We start from the raw sequence: 18,112 nt of genomic DNA, 5'->3' as shown, positions 1-18,112 counted from the left end.
AGACGGGAGATGACAAGTGCCTGGATTAGGACCTGCGCCGCTTCCTGTGTGAGGCAGGGGCGTACTCTGCGGATGTTGTAGAGCATGAACCTACAGGAACGGGCCACCGCCTTGATGTTAGTTGAGAACGACAGGGTGTTGTCCAGGATCACGCCAAGGTTCTTAGCGCTCTGGGAGGAGGAAACAATGGAGTTGTCAACCGTGATGGCGAGATCATGGAACGGGCAGTCCTTCCCCGGGAGGAAGAGCAGCTCCGTCTTGCCGAGGTTCAGCTTGAGGTGGTGATCCGTCATCCACACTGATATGTCTGCCAGACATGCAGAGATGCGATTCGCCACCTGGTCATCAGAATGGGGAAAGGAGAAGATTAATTGTGTGTCGTCTGCATAGCAATGATAGGAGAGACCATGTGAGGTTATGACAGAGCCAAGTGACTTGGTGTATAGCGAGAATAGGAGAGGGCCTAGAACAGAGCCCTGGGGGACACCAGTGGTGAGAGCGCGTGGCGAGGAGACAGATTCTCGCCACGCCACCTGGTAGGAGCGACCTGTCAGGTAGGACGCAATCCAAGCGTGGGCCGCGCCGGAGATGCCCAACTCGGAGAGGGTGGAGAGGAGGATCTGATGGTTCTCAGTGTCGAAGGCAGCCGATAGGTCTAGAAGGATGAGAGCAGAGGAGAGAGAGTTAGCTTTAGCAGTGCGGAGCGCCTCCGTGATACAGAGAAGAGCAGTCTCAGTTGAATGACTAGTCTTGAAACCTGACTGATTTGGATCAAGAAGGTCATTCTGAGAGAGATAGCGGGAGAGCTGGCCAAGGACGGCACGTTCAAGAGTTTTGGAGAGAAAAGAAAGAAGGGATACTGGTCTGTAGTTGTTGACATTGGAGGGATCGAGTGTAGGTTTTTTCAGAAGGGGTGCAACTCTCGCTCTCTTGAAGACGGAAGGGACGTAGCCAGCGGTCAGGGATGAGTTGATGAGCGAGGTGAGGTAAGGGAGAAGGTCTCCGGAAATGGTCTGGAGAAGAGAGGAGGGGATAGGGTCAAGCGGGCAGGTTGTTGGGCGGCCGGCCGTCACAAGAAGCGAGATTTCATCTGGAGAGAGAGGGGAGAAAGAGGTAAGAGCACAGGGTAGGGCAGTGTGAGCAGAACCAGCGGTGTCGTTTGACTTAGCAAACGAGGATCGGATGTCGTCGACCTTCTTTTCAAAATGGTTGACGAAGTCATCTGCAGAGAGGAGGGGGGGGGGAGGAGGATTCAGGAGGGAGGAGAAGGTGGCAAAGAGCTTCCTAGGGTTAGAGGCAGATGCTTGGAATTTAGAGTGGAAGAAAGTGGCTTTAGCAGCAGAGACAGAGGAGTAAAATGTAGAGAGGAGGGAGTGAAAGGATGCCAGGTCCGCAGGGAGGCGAGTTTTCCTCCATTTCCGCTCGGCTGCCCGGAGCACTGTTCTGTGAGTCGTCGAGCCACGGAGCGGGAGGGGAGGACCGAGCCGGCCTGGAGGATAGGGGACATAGAGAGTCAAAGGATGCAGAAAGGGAAGAGAGGAGGGTTGAGGAGGCAGAATCAGGAGATAGGTTGGAGAAGGTATGAGCAGAGGGAAGAGATGATAGGATGGAAGAGGAGAGAGTAGCGGGGGAGAGAGAGCGAAGGTTGGGACGGCGCGATACCATCCGAGTAGGGGCAGTGTGGGAAGTGTTGGATGAGAGCGAGAGGGAAAAGGATACAAGGTAGTGGTCGGAGACTTGGAGGGGAGTTGCAATGAGGTTAGTGGAAGAACAGCATCTAGTAAAGATGAGGTCGAGCGTATTGCCTGCCTTGTGAGTAGGGGGAAGGTGAGAGGGTGAGGTCAAAAGAGGAGAGGAGTGGAAAGAAGGAGGCAGAGAGGAATGAGTCAAAGGTAGACGTGGGGAGGTTAAAGTCGCCCAGGACTGTGAGAGGTGAGCCGTCCTCAGGAAAGGAGCTTATCAAGGCATCAAGCTCATTGATGAACTCTCCGAGGGTACCTGGAGGGCGATAAATGATAAGGATGTTAAGCTTGAAAGGGCTGGTAACTGTGACAGCATGGAATTCAAAGGAGGCGATAGACAGATGGGTAAGGGGAGAAAGAGAGAATGACCACTTGGGAGAGATGAGGATCCCGGTGCCACCACCCCGCTGACCAGAAGCTCTCGGGGTGTGCGAGAACACGTGGGCGGACGAAGAGAGAGCAGTAGGAGTAGCAGTGTTGTCTGTGGTGATCCATGTTTCCGTCAGTGCCAAGAAGTCGAGGGACTGGAGGGAGGCATAGGCTGAGATGAACTCTGCCTTGTTGGCCGCAGATCGGCAGTTCCAGAGGCTACCGGAGACCTGGAACTCCACGTGGGTCGTGCGCGCTGGGACCACCAGATTAGGGTGGCCGCGGCCACGCGGTGTGGAGCGTTTGTATGGTCTGTGCAGAGAGGAGAGAACAGGGATAGATAGACACATAGTTGACAGGCTACAGAAGAGGCTACGCTAATGCAAAGGAGATTGGAATGACAAGTGGACTACACTTATCGAATGTTCAGAACGTTAAGCTTACGTAGCAAGAATCTTATTGACTAAAATGATTGAAATAATACAGTACTGCTGGAGTAGGCTAGCTGGCAGTGGCTACGTTGTTGACACTACACTAATCAAGTCGTTCCGTCAAGTGTAATAGTTGCTACAGTGCTGCTATTCGGGGGCTAGCTGGCTAGCTAGCAGTGTTGATTACGTAACGTTACGTTAAAAGAACGACAATAGCTGGCTAGCTAACCTAGAAAATCGCTCCAGACTACACAATTGTCTTAGATACAAAGACGGCTAAGTAGCTAGCCAGCTACGATCAAACAAATCAAACCGTTGTACTGTAATGAAGTGAAATGAAAATGTGATACTACCTGTGGAGCGAGGTGTTAGAGAAGGTAGTGAGAAATACTCAGGAATACTCAGGACAGGAGGTGTAGAGTGACACAACAACAGATATAAGGTTCTCGAATAATGTTGGTTTACTGACAGATGCGTTGGTACAGAACGTCTTGCACTAGTATTACGTGTTATCACAGATTGACCGTGATCAGAGCTCATGCGAGCACACACCATTATTGTTTCATCAACCAGATAGGGGGGCCAACATCACACCTGGAAGGTGAATAATCAAACACACATGTAGTCCCACTGTAACAATACTGTAATACGTTCACATAGTTGCTATCACAAACTCCACACAGTTGTCACTGAGTAGTTGGAAATAAATATCCAACTTATCCAACAATTTCTGTACATACAGCATTCTTATACATTTATTTTCTACCAGGTTTTTGCTTGGAAGACCTTATTTTTAGATTTACATTTGTTAATAAAACTCATGAATGCAACTGTTTATGTCAAATTGGTTTGTGTTCTACTTTTAGCCCTGGTTGTCTAGAAAATAAAATGGTAAAACACTTCAATGTGAGGCTAAATGAGGGCAGAGCAAGCAGATAAATGAAAGTAATGAATTTCAGGTTTTTCACTTCGGGATTGCCTGGGTCTAATAAGGTTTTAATCTACTTGAGATGGTGGATGATATTGGAGCATGCCTGATGTCTCCTTCAGAGCACAGCACTGCACACAGGAAGTCATTACACAGAGGAGATGCACAGAGGAATCAATGAGACCGGACTCTTATCTCCATCTCCAATCTCTCTTCTGGGCTATTATTGTTAATTACTTTGGACTTTTCTCTATGTTCGTCAGTAAACAAGGAATCAGCAAGCAGGCATTAAGATTAAAAGCATTAACACAGAATATGTTTAGTGATGACGGAAGTTAGTGCTACGGGGCGGTAGTCGTTTAGCTCAGTTACCTTAGCTTTCTTGGGAACAGGAACAATGGTGGCCCTCTTGAAGCATGTGGGAACAGCAGACTGGGATAGGGATTGATTGAATATGTCCGTAAACACACCAGCCAGCTGGTCTGCGCATGCTCTGAGGGCGCGGCTGGGGATGCCGTCTGAGCCTGCAGCCTTGCGAGGGTTAACACGTTTAAATGTTTTACTCACCTCGGCTGCAGTGAAGGAGAGTCCCCATGTTTTGGTTGCAGGCCATGTCAGTGGCACTGTATTGTCCTCAAAGCGGGCAAAAAAGTTATTTAGTCTGCCTGGGAGCAAGACATCCTGGTCCGTGATGGGGCTGGTTTTCTTTTTGTAATCCGTGATTGACTGTAGACCCTGCCACATACCTCTTGTGTCTGAGCCGTTGAATTGAGATTCTACTTTGTCTCTATACTGACGCTTAGCTTGTTTGATTGCCTTGCGGAGGGAATAGCTACACTGTTTGTATTCGGTCATGTTTCCGGTCACCTTGCCCTGATTAAAAGCAGTGGTTCGCACTTTCAGTTTCACGCGAATGCTACCATCAATCCACGGTTTCTGGTTTGGGAATGTTTTAATCGTTGCTATGGGAACGACATCTTCAACGCACGTTCTAATGAACTCGCACACCAAATCAGCATATCCGTCAATGTTGTTGTCTGACGCAATACAAAACATATCCTAGTCCACGTGATGGAAGCAGTCTTGGAGTGTGGAATCAGTTTGGTCGGACCAGCGTTGGACAGACCTCAGCGTGGGAGCTTCTTGTTTTAGTTTCTGTCTGTAGGCAGGGATCAACAAAATGGAGTCGTGGTCAGCTTTTCCGAAAGGAGGGCGGGTCAGGGCCTTATATGCGTCGTGATTTAGAATAGCAATGATCCAAGGTTTTGCCAGCCCTGGTTGCGCATTCGATATGCTGATACAATTTAGGGAGTCTTGTTTTCAGATTAGCCTTGTTAAAATCCCCAGCTACAATGAATGCAGCCTCAGGATGTATGGATTCCAGTTTGCAAATAGTCAAATACAGTTTGTTCAGAGCCATCGATGTGTCTGCTTGGGGGGGAATATATACGGCTGTGATTATAATCGAAGAGAATTCCCTTGGTAGATAATGCGGTCAACATTTGATTGTGAGGAATTCTAAATCAGGTGAACAGAAGGATTTGAGTTCCTGTATGTTTTTGTGATCACACCACGTCTCGTTAGCCATAAGGCGTACGCCCCCGCCCCTCTTCTTACCAGAAAGATGTTTGTTTCTGTCGGCGCGATGCGTGGAGAAACCAGCTGGCTGCACCGACTCTGATAGCGTCTCTCCAGTGAGTCATGTTTCTGTGAAGCAATGAACGTTACAGTCTCTGATGTCCCTCTGGAATGCTACCCTTTCTCGGATTTCATCAACCTTGTTGTCAAGAGACTGAACATTGGCGAGAAGTATACTAGGAAGTGGTGCACAATGTGCCCATCTCCGGAGTCTGACCAGAAGACCGCTTTGTTTCCCTCTTTTACGAAGTCGTTTTTTTGGGGTCGCCGGCTGGGATCCATTCCGTTGTCCTGGGTGAAAGGCAGAACACAGGATCCGCTTCGCGAAAGTCATATTCTTGGTCGTACTGATGGTGAGTTGACGCTGCTCTTATATTCAGTAGTTCTTCTCGACTGTATGTAATGAAACCTAAGATGACCTGGGGTACTCATGTAAGAAATAACACGTAAAAAAAAACTGCATAGTTTCCTAGGAACGCAAAGCAAGGCGGCCATCTCTGTCAGCGCCGGAAGCAAAAAGTGATGCAGGAAGCAAATACTAAAGTGCCCCTGAGGTTACTAAAGTGCCCCTGAGGTTATAAAAGGCTAGGTAAAATGACCATTGGAATGAGACTTAATAGTCAATTTACTACCTCAGTTGTGTTTGAGAGGATTAGTGAGTCACCGTTGTTTGAAACATAATGTGAGGTGCCACTTCTCCTGATAGTTCGATGTTAACCTCTTACACTTATGGTGGCGCTATTTCATTTTTGGAAGAAAAACGTTCCCGTTTTAAACAAGATATTTTGTCACAAAAAGATGCTCGACTATGCATATAATTGCTACTGTTCGAAAGAAAACACTGACGTGTCCAGAAATACAAATATCTTCTCTGTGCGTGCCCTTTAACGTGAGCTTCAGGCAAAACCAAGATGACTTGGCATCCAGGAAATGACAAGGATTTTTGAGGCTCTGTCTTTCATGATCTCCTTATATGGCTGTGAACGCAAGAGGAATGAGTCTGCCCTTTCTGTCGTTTCCCCAAGGTGTCTGCAGCATTGTGACGTATTTGTAGGCAGATCGTTGGAAGATTGACCATAAGAGACCACATTTACCACGTGTCCGCCCGGTGTCCTGCGCCGAAATTGGTGCGCAAAAGTCACCTGCCAGTATTTTTCCATGGGGCACAGAGAGAGAAGCAAGCTTCCACGAACTGCATGTCAATGAAGAGATATGTGAAAAAACACCTTGAGGATTGATTCCAAACAACGTTTGCCATGTTTCGGTCGATATTATGTAGTTAATCCGGAAAAAGTTTCACGTTGTAGGTGACTGCATTTTCGGTTCGTTTCGGTAGCCAGGCGCAATGTAGAAAACGGAACGATTTCTCCTACACACAGACGCTTTCAGGAAACACTGCGCATTTGGTATGTGGCTGGGAGTCTCCTCATTGAAAACATCAGAAGCTCTTCAAAGGTAAATTATTTTATTTATTTGGTTATCTGGCTTTTGTGAAAATGTTGCATGCTACATGCTACACAAAATGCTATGCTAGCTTTGCATACTCTTACACAAATTAGTCAATTTCTATGGTTCAAAAGCATATTTTGAAAATCTGAGATGACAGTGTTGTTAAGAAAAGGCTAAGCTTGAGAGCAAACGCATTATTTTAATTTTATTTGCGATTTTCAGAAATCGTTAACGTTGCGTTATGCTAATGAGCCTGAGGCTTAGTCACAATCCCGGATCCGGGATGGGGAGTTTCAAGAGGTTAAGGAATAGGCTACCTACCAATAATGTATTGTACATATGTACAGGTCAATTGGAAATTATTCAGATGCCTTGACTTTTTCCACATTTTGTTATCTTACAGCCCTATTCTAAAATTTAATGAATTACGTTTTCTCATCATCAATCTACACACAATACCCCATAATGACAAAGTGAAATGTTTTTTTAAATGTTTGCACATTTATTACAAATAAAAATACAGAAATACCTTATTTACATACTGTATATCATACACTACAGTTGAGGAACAGTGGGAAAGTAATTCTGCTTTGAAAATTGACACATTTGTAACCTCTCTTTTAAGAACATGGGTCTTTTGGTACCTACTGGAGAGCTCTTCTTTGTCTACACCCATTCAGCATCGTTCACACCCTCTTAAGCTTTAGCCCCACCCATCTCTTTAAGGATTCACATGTGAGGCTTTGTACTAAACAACCAAAGATTTCAAGACGAAAGGCTGGTTTATACTACGTATATACACACCGTTTGTTAATTTGACCTGGAGTGCCAGAGTGTGCTCTGGCCATTCGTAAACTCAGAGCGATGTCAGATTGTCTGTTCCTAAATTCAGTGTGTTTTTCTCTCAGAGCGTTCAGAGCGCACACTGGACACTCTGGCCTAGGAGTAAGGTTGATCCGAGCATTCTGATCTAACAGCAGTCATTTCCAGACACAAATGAGAAAACAGCTCACCATTTTACTCGCACTAGCAGAGCTGCTTTGGCTGTTTTTATGTTATTCAGAGCGTTGGTGATTGCAACTGTGCTGCTGGCAACAATTTAATTATGCTTTTTTCCAATGTTTACTGGCACCGGCCATATTCAACGGGTGTTTAGTGTTCGTAAATGTGTCAGTTATTCTGCGCTCTGGCACAATCAGATGAGACTGCTCTGAAATCCGAGTAGATAGCAAGAATTGACCAGCTACAGCAATCGACAGTTGTCGCAGTGACATCATAAACATACTATTGAAATAGTTACTAGCATAGCGGAGTCTTTTGTTTAGACATGTAGCTAGCTAGCTCAACAGTGAACCATAATCCCAACTCATAATGTTACTACCCTGCATGAATCTGGAGGTAGCTAACCAACCGGGTTCAATGTTAGCTAGCTAACATTAGGCTATAACTAACAATGCAAGTGGCTCTGAGATACAAATACTATTACTACACAGATCTTACACGTAACATTAAATAGCTAGCCAGCCAGTTAACATTAGCTAGCTAGCTAACAGTACACTTTAACTTGAAATTAAAACAACTTTCTGACGATGTTAGAAATTTGTAATATCTGAAAATGTAGCTAGCTACACTATCTTACCCGTATGCATGAATTGACACTTCTCACTCTCACATGTCACGGATGTCATGGTAGCCCTTAGTTTGAAGATGTAATCTGAAAACAGGTGTTTTATACAACAGCCTTTGGTGTGTTCTCTTGTCGACTCTGTCTACATATTTGCAATCAAACGCCATAATTTTCTCCATCTCCTTAGCTATCATACTCTAATTCCACTGATTTCAAAACTCAGTCCTCCAGAAAGTGAAGAGCAACACTTATGCAGTTGTACTACGTGAAATCATACAAAAAAGCAGCGTTAAAAAGGATAACTTGCACATACTGGCCAGCTGTGTTGTAGAGAAGAGCGTGCTACATGGCAGACCAATCCAAACTCATCTCTCGCATGTCCAGCCCACTCATTATCTCAGCCAATCATGGCTAGCGGGAAGGCTGCTGTCTTTTTCTGTTGCTAACCCATCTAAGCTCGTTTTTCTGTGGCTAGCCCATCTAGGTTCTTAATTTAACATTTTTTTTCTCGTATTTACAGATGGCATACAAGTTTGTTATTAAGGAACATGATAGTTCATATGTTCCAGAAGGCATTTCTGTCGTAACGATGAGACCAAGGCGCAGCGTGATAAGAATACATTCTTCTTTAATTAACGAAGAACACTTAAACAAACTAACAAAACAACAAAACAAAACTCTATGATAAACCAAGTGCTGACATGCTACACATAGACAATAACTACACATAGGCAATAACTACACATAGGCAATAACTACACATAGGCAATAACCCACAAAACAAAAATGGAAAATGGCAACCTAAATAGGATCCCCAATCAGAGACAACAATAAACAGCTGTCTCTGATTGGGAACCAATTCAGGCCACCATAGACCTACAAATACCTAGTCATACCAAAACCCAATAGAATTACAAAAACCCTAGACAAGAAAAACACACATACCACCCTCGTCACACCCTGACATAACCAAAATAATAAAGAAAACAAAGATAACTAAGGTCAGGGCGTGACAAGTCGTGACGTGCCTAGTTTCCTGAAAAGAGTCACAAATGAGATATTTCAGTTGTATTTTTTAATTATTATTTTGATAACATTTCTAAAAACCTGTTTTAGCTTTGTCATTATGGGGTATTGTGTGTAGATTGATGAGGTAGAAAATATAATTGAATACATTTAAAAATAAGGCTGTAAGTAACAAAATGTGGAAAAAGTCAAGGCTTCTGACTACTTTCCGAACGCACTGGATATTAAACGTCTATGTTATACATCTCTCATATAGAGGCCAAATTGGACTGGTGTGGAGATTACGCCTCTTGCCCTCTTCTATGTTGCACCACAATCAGTTACATTAAATTCCTTGCTCTAATGATTTGGTAGCCTTCTGCAATTCATCCACAATTAAAGATTTGGGTGTATGAAAATGAACTCTTTCAGAGCACAGAAAGTGTCACAGTGTTTTGTGTTTTTATTCCCTTTTATTCATAGTTTTTGAAAGGCAAGTGTTAGATGTGAGCAATTTTAGAGGATTATTATGTCTAATAATCCCACTTGTCAAATTGTCAAAGAAAACTCAAAGCAGGCAACAGACTCCGGGACTGGTTGTGGGGCTCTATGCAATACATTTTAATAGGTTCCTAATGAGCTGTGGATGTGGGATGGGTGTTCTCAAATTCCAAACTCTCAACACTCAATTCTTGGTTGAAAAGACAGCAATCATATTAGATATGCAGGCAGCCTACGGAACAGGCTTTGTGGAGTGATCTGAAGACAACTTTCATGCAGAGACGGCGACGCAGACACACTGTCAGTGACAAAATGAAACACCCTTCACACAGAGATGGTGGAACATGAGAGACGCAGTGGCATGTCAGTTATTCTGTCAGATTAACCCATGCAGTGTTGAGCTGCCACACCAATGCAGACATCACACAATGTTGTTTACTGTGTACCCAGAGAAAAAAACATACCAACCGTAATAGATTTAGAACCATGGCATTTTCTTCAAGGCTGATGACTGCTGGGTTTCTTCCAATATTACACAAAATTGGTCATAGTTGACCTACTTGATGATTGAACACATTTTCAACATACTCATTTGAAAATGATCTACTATATAGGCCTATCTCTATGCTGTTGTTGTTTGGGACTTGTTTACTGTATTTTGTTGGGGTATGTTTCCCTGTCATAAAGGGAGCACTGGAGAATGGCCCGGAGTCAGGGAATCCCAGAGAGCTCAAGTGTAATAAATCAGCCAGAAAGCTGGAGGAGGAGGAGAAAGTGCTGGTGGGAATTTGCCTCAGAGCTTTCACTGTAGCCTTCAGTGTTTGGCCTGTCAGACTGTAGGTTCTGCTTAACATAGCATAGAGTCCCCAGCCTCCTCCTATACAGCCTCTTTACAGCAGCTTACATGTATAGCACTAAGCCCTCGCCTGATACTATCTTCACGTTGCATGTCCAGCAAGTAAACAGATTTACAGCAGCTTTGCACGTACTGTAGAACAGAAGAGGAGAAAATAATATTTAGTATAATTTTTCTTGATATTATATAGCCCCCATATTTGATGCTGAACACATTAGCAAACCAAGTTATAAGCAAGAGGAGGAGAAATATTTTCCAAATTTCATTTTTGTCCTCTGCTCTACCCCGCCTTAACCTTTCATTGTGGTGGGGTTTTGTTTTTGAGCCTCTCCTTCACATATTGCCTGCTGTTTCAGCTAATTTGTTTCAGGACTTGCTGTGTCTGTTTGGTTGATGTCATCCTCAGTAGGGCAGGTGGGTGAGGGCTACGTCGAAGACCCTTTGATGTGTCTCAAAGCGTTTACATCTCAAACTCGGGCTTCGAGATGACATCCCTCACCAGCAGCAGCCCTCAGAGCATTACCGGAAGTTGCAGATTCCTTTGCCTCAACATATTTACACGGTCACTGCAAATAGCAGCCACCCTGCAGATTATACTAGTAAGAACAACCTTGGGGATGTTTTCTCATTCCTGATTTTTATTAAACCGGTCTGCACATCACACCCGCCTGCCATTTGAATTCCAGAGAAGACGGTGAGGAACTGGAGTTCTGTAGACTTGAACCGTTTCTCTCTAAGTGCCTGCATAGTGTTTTTAGAGGTTTTTTAGAGGTTGTTCTTAGATAACTGGAGTGTGTTCAGTGTTGTATGTGTAAAGACCCAGGGCTTTAGGGGTGAATGACGGTACAGCACATCACTTTAGTTGTTATGTATCTGTTGGAATGTTATTTTGGGAGAAATTGTCCTGCTTTAACCCCTCATGCCACACCCCAGCCCTCCCTGTGCCTTGTCCCATGTGACACTCTTACTGTAAAATCCTCTCAGCTTGAAAAGTGAACATCATGAGGCAAGTGGATGATGAAATTATTATGTAAATACATTGACAATCTGTTACCATTAAGCAGTCCACGTCATGTCAGTTTAATGCCTAACGATTCATGACGTTCACTTTAAAAAATATTGAAATTCACGCTCTGTTGGACTTTGGAATGATTGAAAGGAAACCGATGATTGATTATTTTCTCCTTCTCTGTGTTCCCGCAGGACTTGGGACTCCAGGGAACATCCCTTAATGATATCCTCTATAAGAATGCAGCCTTTCTCAACCTGGTGGATCCAATCTCCCATGAGCTCCTGCTCAGCCTGGCCAAAGACATGCAGTGCCCAAAGAGGGTAAGCCCATCGTACCGTCTGGCTGTTGATCTCGACCTCCTCAGCCGTGCTGTTGTCAGGGAACATCAAATGAGATCAGGCACAGAAAATAGAACGTTTAGGAATCCACAGCTGCAAGGGTCAATTCAAGAGCATGTACATGACGGTCAGTCTTTTTGAAATGTGACTGCTAGGCTACTTGGTTTGGTTCCAGCCTTCCAACTGATGCCAGTATCCATACAGTCGTTATGATTAGTCTCTAAACGATGCCTGTGTGTGCACGTGTTCACTCTTGGGGTGCCCGAGACATCGGCACCTATTTATAACTAATGGCCAGAAGTAGGTCAGTCACAGTGTGGTGTCATTTCAACAACGTACACAACTTACAACACAGTATCTTCTGTTGCTTGTTACTTTTTCTTCAGTATTCACTTGCATGAAAATAGGTAATAGTGTACAATTGATCTAAAATAATGAATTTACTGCCAAGAAAAAATTAAGAAGACAGTAGCTCATATAGAGTTTTCGGCCAAAAGTGTTTGCTCCTTCCTAAAAGACTTTGTTTTCATCATCTTCTAGTCTAAATGAATTTACTGGGAGCTTGAATCTCTCAGATTGATGTAGTTGACCTTTCACTTGCTTTAAAGATGTACCAGGCATCTTTTGATAAGCTCTTTTCCCAATAAATGGCTTCCCAGAGGAATATGCAGTGAAGGGGCACACTTTCCAATAATAACAAAGACAGACAGCTGTGCCCAGCTAACGGGCTCATCTTGTTTAAACTGGTATCCAGAGAGATCTAGCAACACATTGTGAAATACAGTAGATAGAAATATTGAACTATTAAGCACTTCTTCTCTTTAACAGATTATGAAAAATACTTTTGAAAAAAGGCTTCTTTGAAATCCGATCTTTCAATGAGGGCAGCATAGCTAGGGTGGTGTGTATTGGATTTTTGTTTTTTTGGGAGGGGTGAGTGGGTCATGAGGGGTTGGCAGGGGTGTTCTCCGCTGTGACCGCCTGGCTTCCTACTGGGAACAAATTGGTTGAATCAACGTTGACGCAACGTAATTTGTCAACGTATAATGACATGGAATTTAATAACTCATATAACATCAATGATGCTATTTAGGCCTATATAGCATTTGCAGTCATCAACAGCTATTGTTTCAATTCAACCCAGAATTCAACAACAAAAAAACAATGCAATAAACCTAGGGTTTAAACCCCTGATTTCAAATGTTATGATTTTCAGTGATATTGAATTGTGTTTGGTTGTCAACGCAACCAAATATCAACATTTGAAGGAGATGTATCTTCTGCTTGGATAGTTCCATCTGTTCCACTGACTTAGTCTGGCTTTAATTCCAGTTTGTCTACAAATTAATAATTAATATGTTGGATTCATGTCTCCATCTCAACCAAATATCTAAGTTAAATAATAGGAGTAATTCAAATCCAACTTGATTTAAAGTGCATTTAAAGTTTGATTTCGTTAGATTTATTCCTATTCTTTAACTTGGATTTTTGGTTGAGATGGAGACATGATATTGAAATGTTGCGTTGTCAACCAAACACAATTCAATATTACTTTTGCAATTACAGTAAATGGCCTAAAGTTAAGACAAACTACAAACTAATGTAACATTCCACCTTAAAATAAGTAACACATCCATGGTCACATTTTGAGATTACTATACATTTCTTCTAATGTAATCATCAAAGGTGTGCATGTTCAAGACAGCATGCATAGGTCATCGCAGGTCTATGGAGTTCTTCACAATTGCTGTAATAATCTGCACAGAATTTCGAACGGCATTGATCACATGTAGTCTCAACTGCAATCCAGGTCATTTGGTTCTGCTATTAGATGAAGCACAGTGATAACACATTAAGCTGTTGTATAAATAAACAAATATCTGATTTGAACTTTGCTGTGCTTTTAAATGGTTGAAAGTGCAGTGATAGATATGTGGGTGACCACTAAACCAGAAATCTGACATTGTTTATCCATTGCAATTTGGTTGTGCTTTTAGATGGTTGACTGCATAGTGACAACACATTGGAAATTCAACAAAATTTTGGCTGTCTTTTTGAGTGGCAGTATATATGTTGTAGTCTCATTGATGAACGTCTCGACCAAAAAATGACATAATTATCTTGAAATGACGTGGTATGCCTAGGGGTTGGTGAAATGTGACAGGGATTTAGTGAGTTGGTCTGCTGTGCCTCAGGGCCTCAGCTGCAGGTCCAGTCACGGTTCTTCCTCCTTCACCTCTATGCTTCAAGGGATTGACAATCAAATGCAAACAACAACTCATCAAAACTTTTCACTGCTTCATTACTATTATTGTGCATTCAGCTATAGAGCTGTATATCTAACTCAAGAGCCTTGTGGTCGTCTAGGTCTATGAATATTCAGAATCGTGTTTGAATTTGAGTGAAAAACATGTTTTGAACAATGTTAAGCAGATGCCATGTTGACAATGCCCGAATTCACATCAAAGAGAAGAACATGTTATTTCCAGATTAGAGTCAATAGCTTGTCTACGACTACTTCCATTCAGTTAACCCCTTTCCCACCAAGATTTAACATAACAAATACTGTAATGGTGTTCTCACTGTCATTTCATTGCCTGAAGCGAAACGCTGGAAGGTTTGAAGTGTATGAGGCATGTTTTGTGCCACAGAGTGGGAGGAGTGGGAATGGTTAATCGCCTGAAGTAAATTGCCCCTGTCTTTTTTCTCTTTTGCTGCATTGCCTCTTTCTTGTTGTTGTGTTGTACCATTAATTAGATTTACCCTGCTCTGCTCAACCCAATCCGTTTAAAGTCTTTGACAGAGGAAGGGAGAGTGAGAGAGAGAGAGAGAGAGAGAGAGAGAGAGAGAGAGAGAGAGAGAGAGAGAGAGAGGGAGAGGGAGAGGGAGAAAAAGGAATGGAGAAAGAGCTGGAGCGAGACCAAGGAGGAGAAGAGAGGGAGACTGACAGAGATGCTAAAGCATATTTTCATGTATAAAATGCTCAAGGCAACCATGTTGGATGGACAAATGAGAAGAGCCTTGAGCTCATTTGGTGAAAGCATTCAAAAGGTTGGATTGTTTGTAGAGTGATAAGTGAAGGGGATCAGACAATTATAAATAACTACCTTTTAAACCACATTCTAGGAACAAAGTAAACAGCCTCCTCTCCACAGCTCAATGTGTCATAATAGGGGTTACAAGGCCGTAAGTGATACAATGGTCCATTGAAATATGTGTATCCAAGATGTTCTGCCTTTGGCTTCTAAATGTATAAATTCATTCTATGGAGTCACACGTTTACCTGTTGTGCTAAATGTGGTTAAGACTACCTTGAAATCAGAACAACAGGTGCATTTGTTGTAAACACATTCCTAAGAGTTTTCAATCTCTTGTAAGATATTCAGCACTGTATAATACGGATACGGTCATTCGATTGGATATGATTTAGTAAAGTTATGTACTTTTACATATACAATGTACATCATCTGGGATATTCAACCAATTCTCAACAAAGGGGTCAAATTCAGTTGTTCATGATGTCGGAAAGGAAAATAAGCATGTTTTCGTTACATTAATTCACTTCAGAAAGTCAAATAGAGCAGTCATTTGATTATTCCTCTATTTGAATGCCAGACACTTTTTAAGCCCTTTGAAACCTTTTGAGGCCTTTTTTCAGCTGTAGCCGCCAGCAGAAGAGATTAAAGTGTGTGGGGTTGTGTGTTTTTGTATATGTGTGTATTACAGGAGAAGGACACCCTGAAGTCGTCCGACAAGATCTGCAGACAGCTGATATTCCACCTGACCCCTCACTCCAAGTGGATGAGACAGAGCGTGCCCAGGAGGAAGTCACAGGCCTGGTGAGTCCGTCCGTCTTCCCGTTTGCACATCCACACACCGGGACAGCTACTGCCATAACACCAACGCAAACGAATAAACAGCTAACAGCAAACTGACATCAGAGCATGCCCTAGAACCTTCAAAACTCACTCGCATCTCTAAAACAAGACAGTCTCGTGTTCAGTGTGTGTCAGAGATAAGTCACTCCTGACATTGGGCTAAGGCGCTTTACTGTACAATACCTGCTAGGATTTAATGTGCTAGATCAGGGCTCTCCAACCCTGTCCCTGGAGAGCTACCCTTCTGTACGTTTTCATTCCAACCCCACTTGTAATGAACCTGACTCAGCTTATCAACCAGCTAATTTGTAGAAGCAAGTGCCCTAAATTAGGGTTGGGAGTGAAAACCTGGAGGATGGTAGCTCTCCAGGAACACGTTTGGAGAGCATCGTGTTAGATAATTATACAGCAGTACTAGCTGCCATAAAGTCTAATAAGTTATTGTATTGTGGTCCTGTAATATAGACCTGTGTAGTAGCCTATTTTTGGGGGCAGGATATCATGTTCACTTGGTCAGTTTCAGTTTCTTGGGGAGTGTACTGTCGCCTCACTGCACAGCTTGACAACTGCCATGGTGCTGTAGACTTATCTCACCCAGAAATAAATGAACAAATCAATCATAATGAATAACAGAAAGGTTTTAATGAAATAAAACATCAGACAGATTCAGCTCGAGAAACGCTGTGTAAAGGATAGACAGAACTGCAAATGCTCTCCAGCTCTAATTGCCAAGCAGGTGCATTTGAGGGGAAGAAGGAAGGAAACAATCTAATGATCTTCATGTGTTTCTATCTCCCTGAGCAATTAAACTAGTTTGTGAGATGTTTGACAGCCCCAGTCGAACATCCTAGCCCGTCTCCTTGTTGCAACGTTTCAAAAGATGTGTCAACAATAACGAGGCTGGCTCTCCCACTGTGTTCATTAGCAGACTCTGCTCTGGCAGCAGGCTCCTCGCTGTAAACCGTTCTTCTTCTCATTGCCTCAACCCTCTTACCAGACAGCCTCTCTCCTCACTGCCTCAACCCTAACTAACTATCCAGCCAGGCAGCCTCTCTCCTCACTGCCTCAACCCTAACTAACTATCCAGCCAGGCAGCCTCTCTCCTCACTGCCTCAACCCTAACTAACTATCCAGCCAGGCAGCCTCTCTCCGTACTGCCTCAACCCTAACTAACTATCCAGCCAGGCAGCCTCTCTCCTCACTGCCTCAACCCTAACTAACTATCCAGCCAGGCAGCCTCTCTCCGTACTGCCTCAACCCTAACTAACTATCCAGCCAGGCAGCCTCTCTCCTCACTGCCTCAACCCTAACTAACTATCCAGCCAGGCAGCCTCTCTCCTCACTGCCTCAACCCTAACTAACTATCCAGCCAGGCAGCCTCTCTCCTCACTGCCTCAACCCTAACTAACTATCCAGCCAGGCAGCCTCTCTCCTCACTGCCTCAACCCTAACTAACTATCCAGCCAGGCAGCCTCTCTCCTCACTGCCTCAACCCTAACTAACTATCCAGCCAGGCAGCCTCTCTCCTCACTGCCTCAACCCTAACTAACTATCCAGCCAGGCAGCCTCACTCCTCACTGCCTCAACCCTAACTAACTATCCAGCCAGGCAGCTTCTCTCCTCACTGCCTCAACCCTAACTAACTATCCAGCCAGGCAGCCTCTCTCCTCACTGCCTCAACCCTAACTAACTATCCAGCCAGGCAGCCTCGCTCCTCACTGACTCAACCCTAACTAACTATCCAGCCAGGCAGCCTCTCTCCTCACTGCCTCAACCCTAACTAACTATCCAGCCAGGCAGCCTCTCTCCGTACTGCCTCAACCCTAACTAACTATCCAGCCAGGCAGCCTCTCTCCTCACTGCCTCAACCCTAACTAACTATCCAGCCAGGCAGCCTCTCTCCTCACTGCCTCAACCCTAACTAACTATCCAGCCAGGCAGCCTCTCTCCTCACTGCCTCAACCCTAACTAACTATCCAGCCAGGCAGCCTCTCTCCTCACTGCCTCAACCCTAACTAACTATCCAGCCAGGCAGCCTCTCTCCTCACTGCCTCAACCCTAACTAACTATCCAGCCAGGCAGCCTCACTCCTCACTGCCTCAACCCTAACTAACTATCCAGCCAGGCAGCCTCTCTCCTCACTGCCTCAACCCTAACTAACTATCCAGCCAGGCAGCCTCTCTCCTCACTGCCTCAACCCTAACTAACTATCCAGCCAGGCAGCCTCTCTCCTCACTGCCTCATCCCTAACTAACTATCCAGCCAGGCAGCCTCTCTCCTCACTGCCTCAACCCTAACTAACTATCCAGCCAGGCAGCCTCTCTCCGTACTGCCTCAA

The 18,112-nt window shown here is 44.1% G+C and overlaps 1 protein-coding gene across 1 annotated transcript in view; it reads left to right on the top strand.

Moving 5' to 3' along the window:
• Positions 1–18,112, top strand: part of lrrc75bb (leucine rich repeat containing 75Bb) — a 60,070-nt gene that overhangs the window by 15,562 nt on the left and 26,396 nt on the right. Inside the window, exons 2-3 of the mRNA XM_064942508.1 lie at positions 11,750–11,878; positions 15,623–15,735. Of these exons, the coding sequence (XP_064798580.1) occupies positions 11,750–11,878; positions 15,623–15,735 (242 nt within the window). The remainder of the gene's footprint in view (positions 1–11,749; positions 11,879–15,622; positions 15,736–18,112) is intronic.

Source organism: Oncorhynchus masou, chromosome 28, assembly GCF_036934945.1.
Source record: "Oncorhynchus masou masou isolate Uvic2021 chromosome 28, UVic_Omas_1.1, whole genome shotgun sequence".
Taxonomy (NCBI): Eukaryota; Metazoa; Chordata; class Actinopteri; order Salmoniformes; family Salmonidae; genus Oncorhynchus; species Oncorhynchus masou.
The sequence above is the reverse complement of the archived record's forward strand: the minus strand, read 5'-3'. Positions and strand labels throughout refer to the sequence as shown.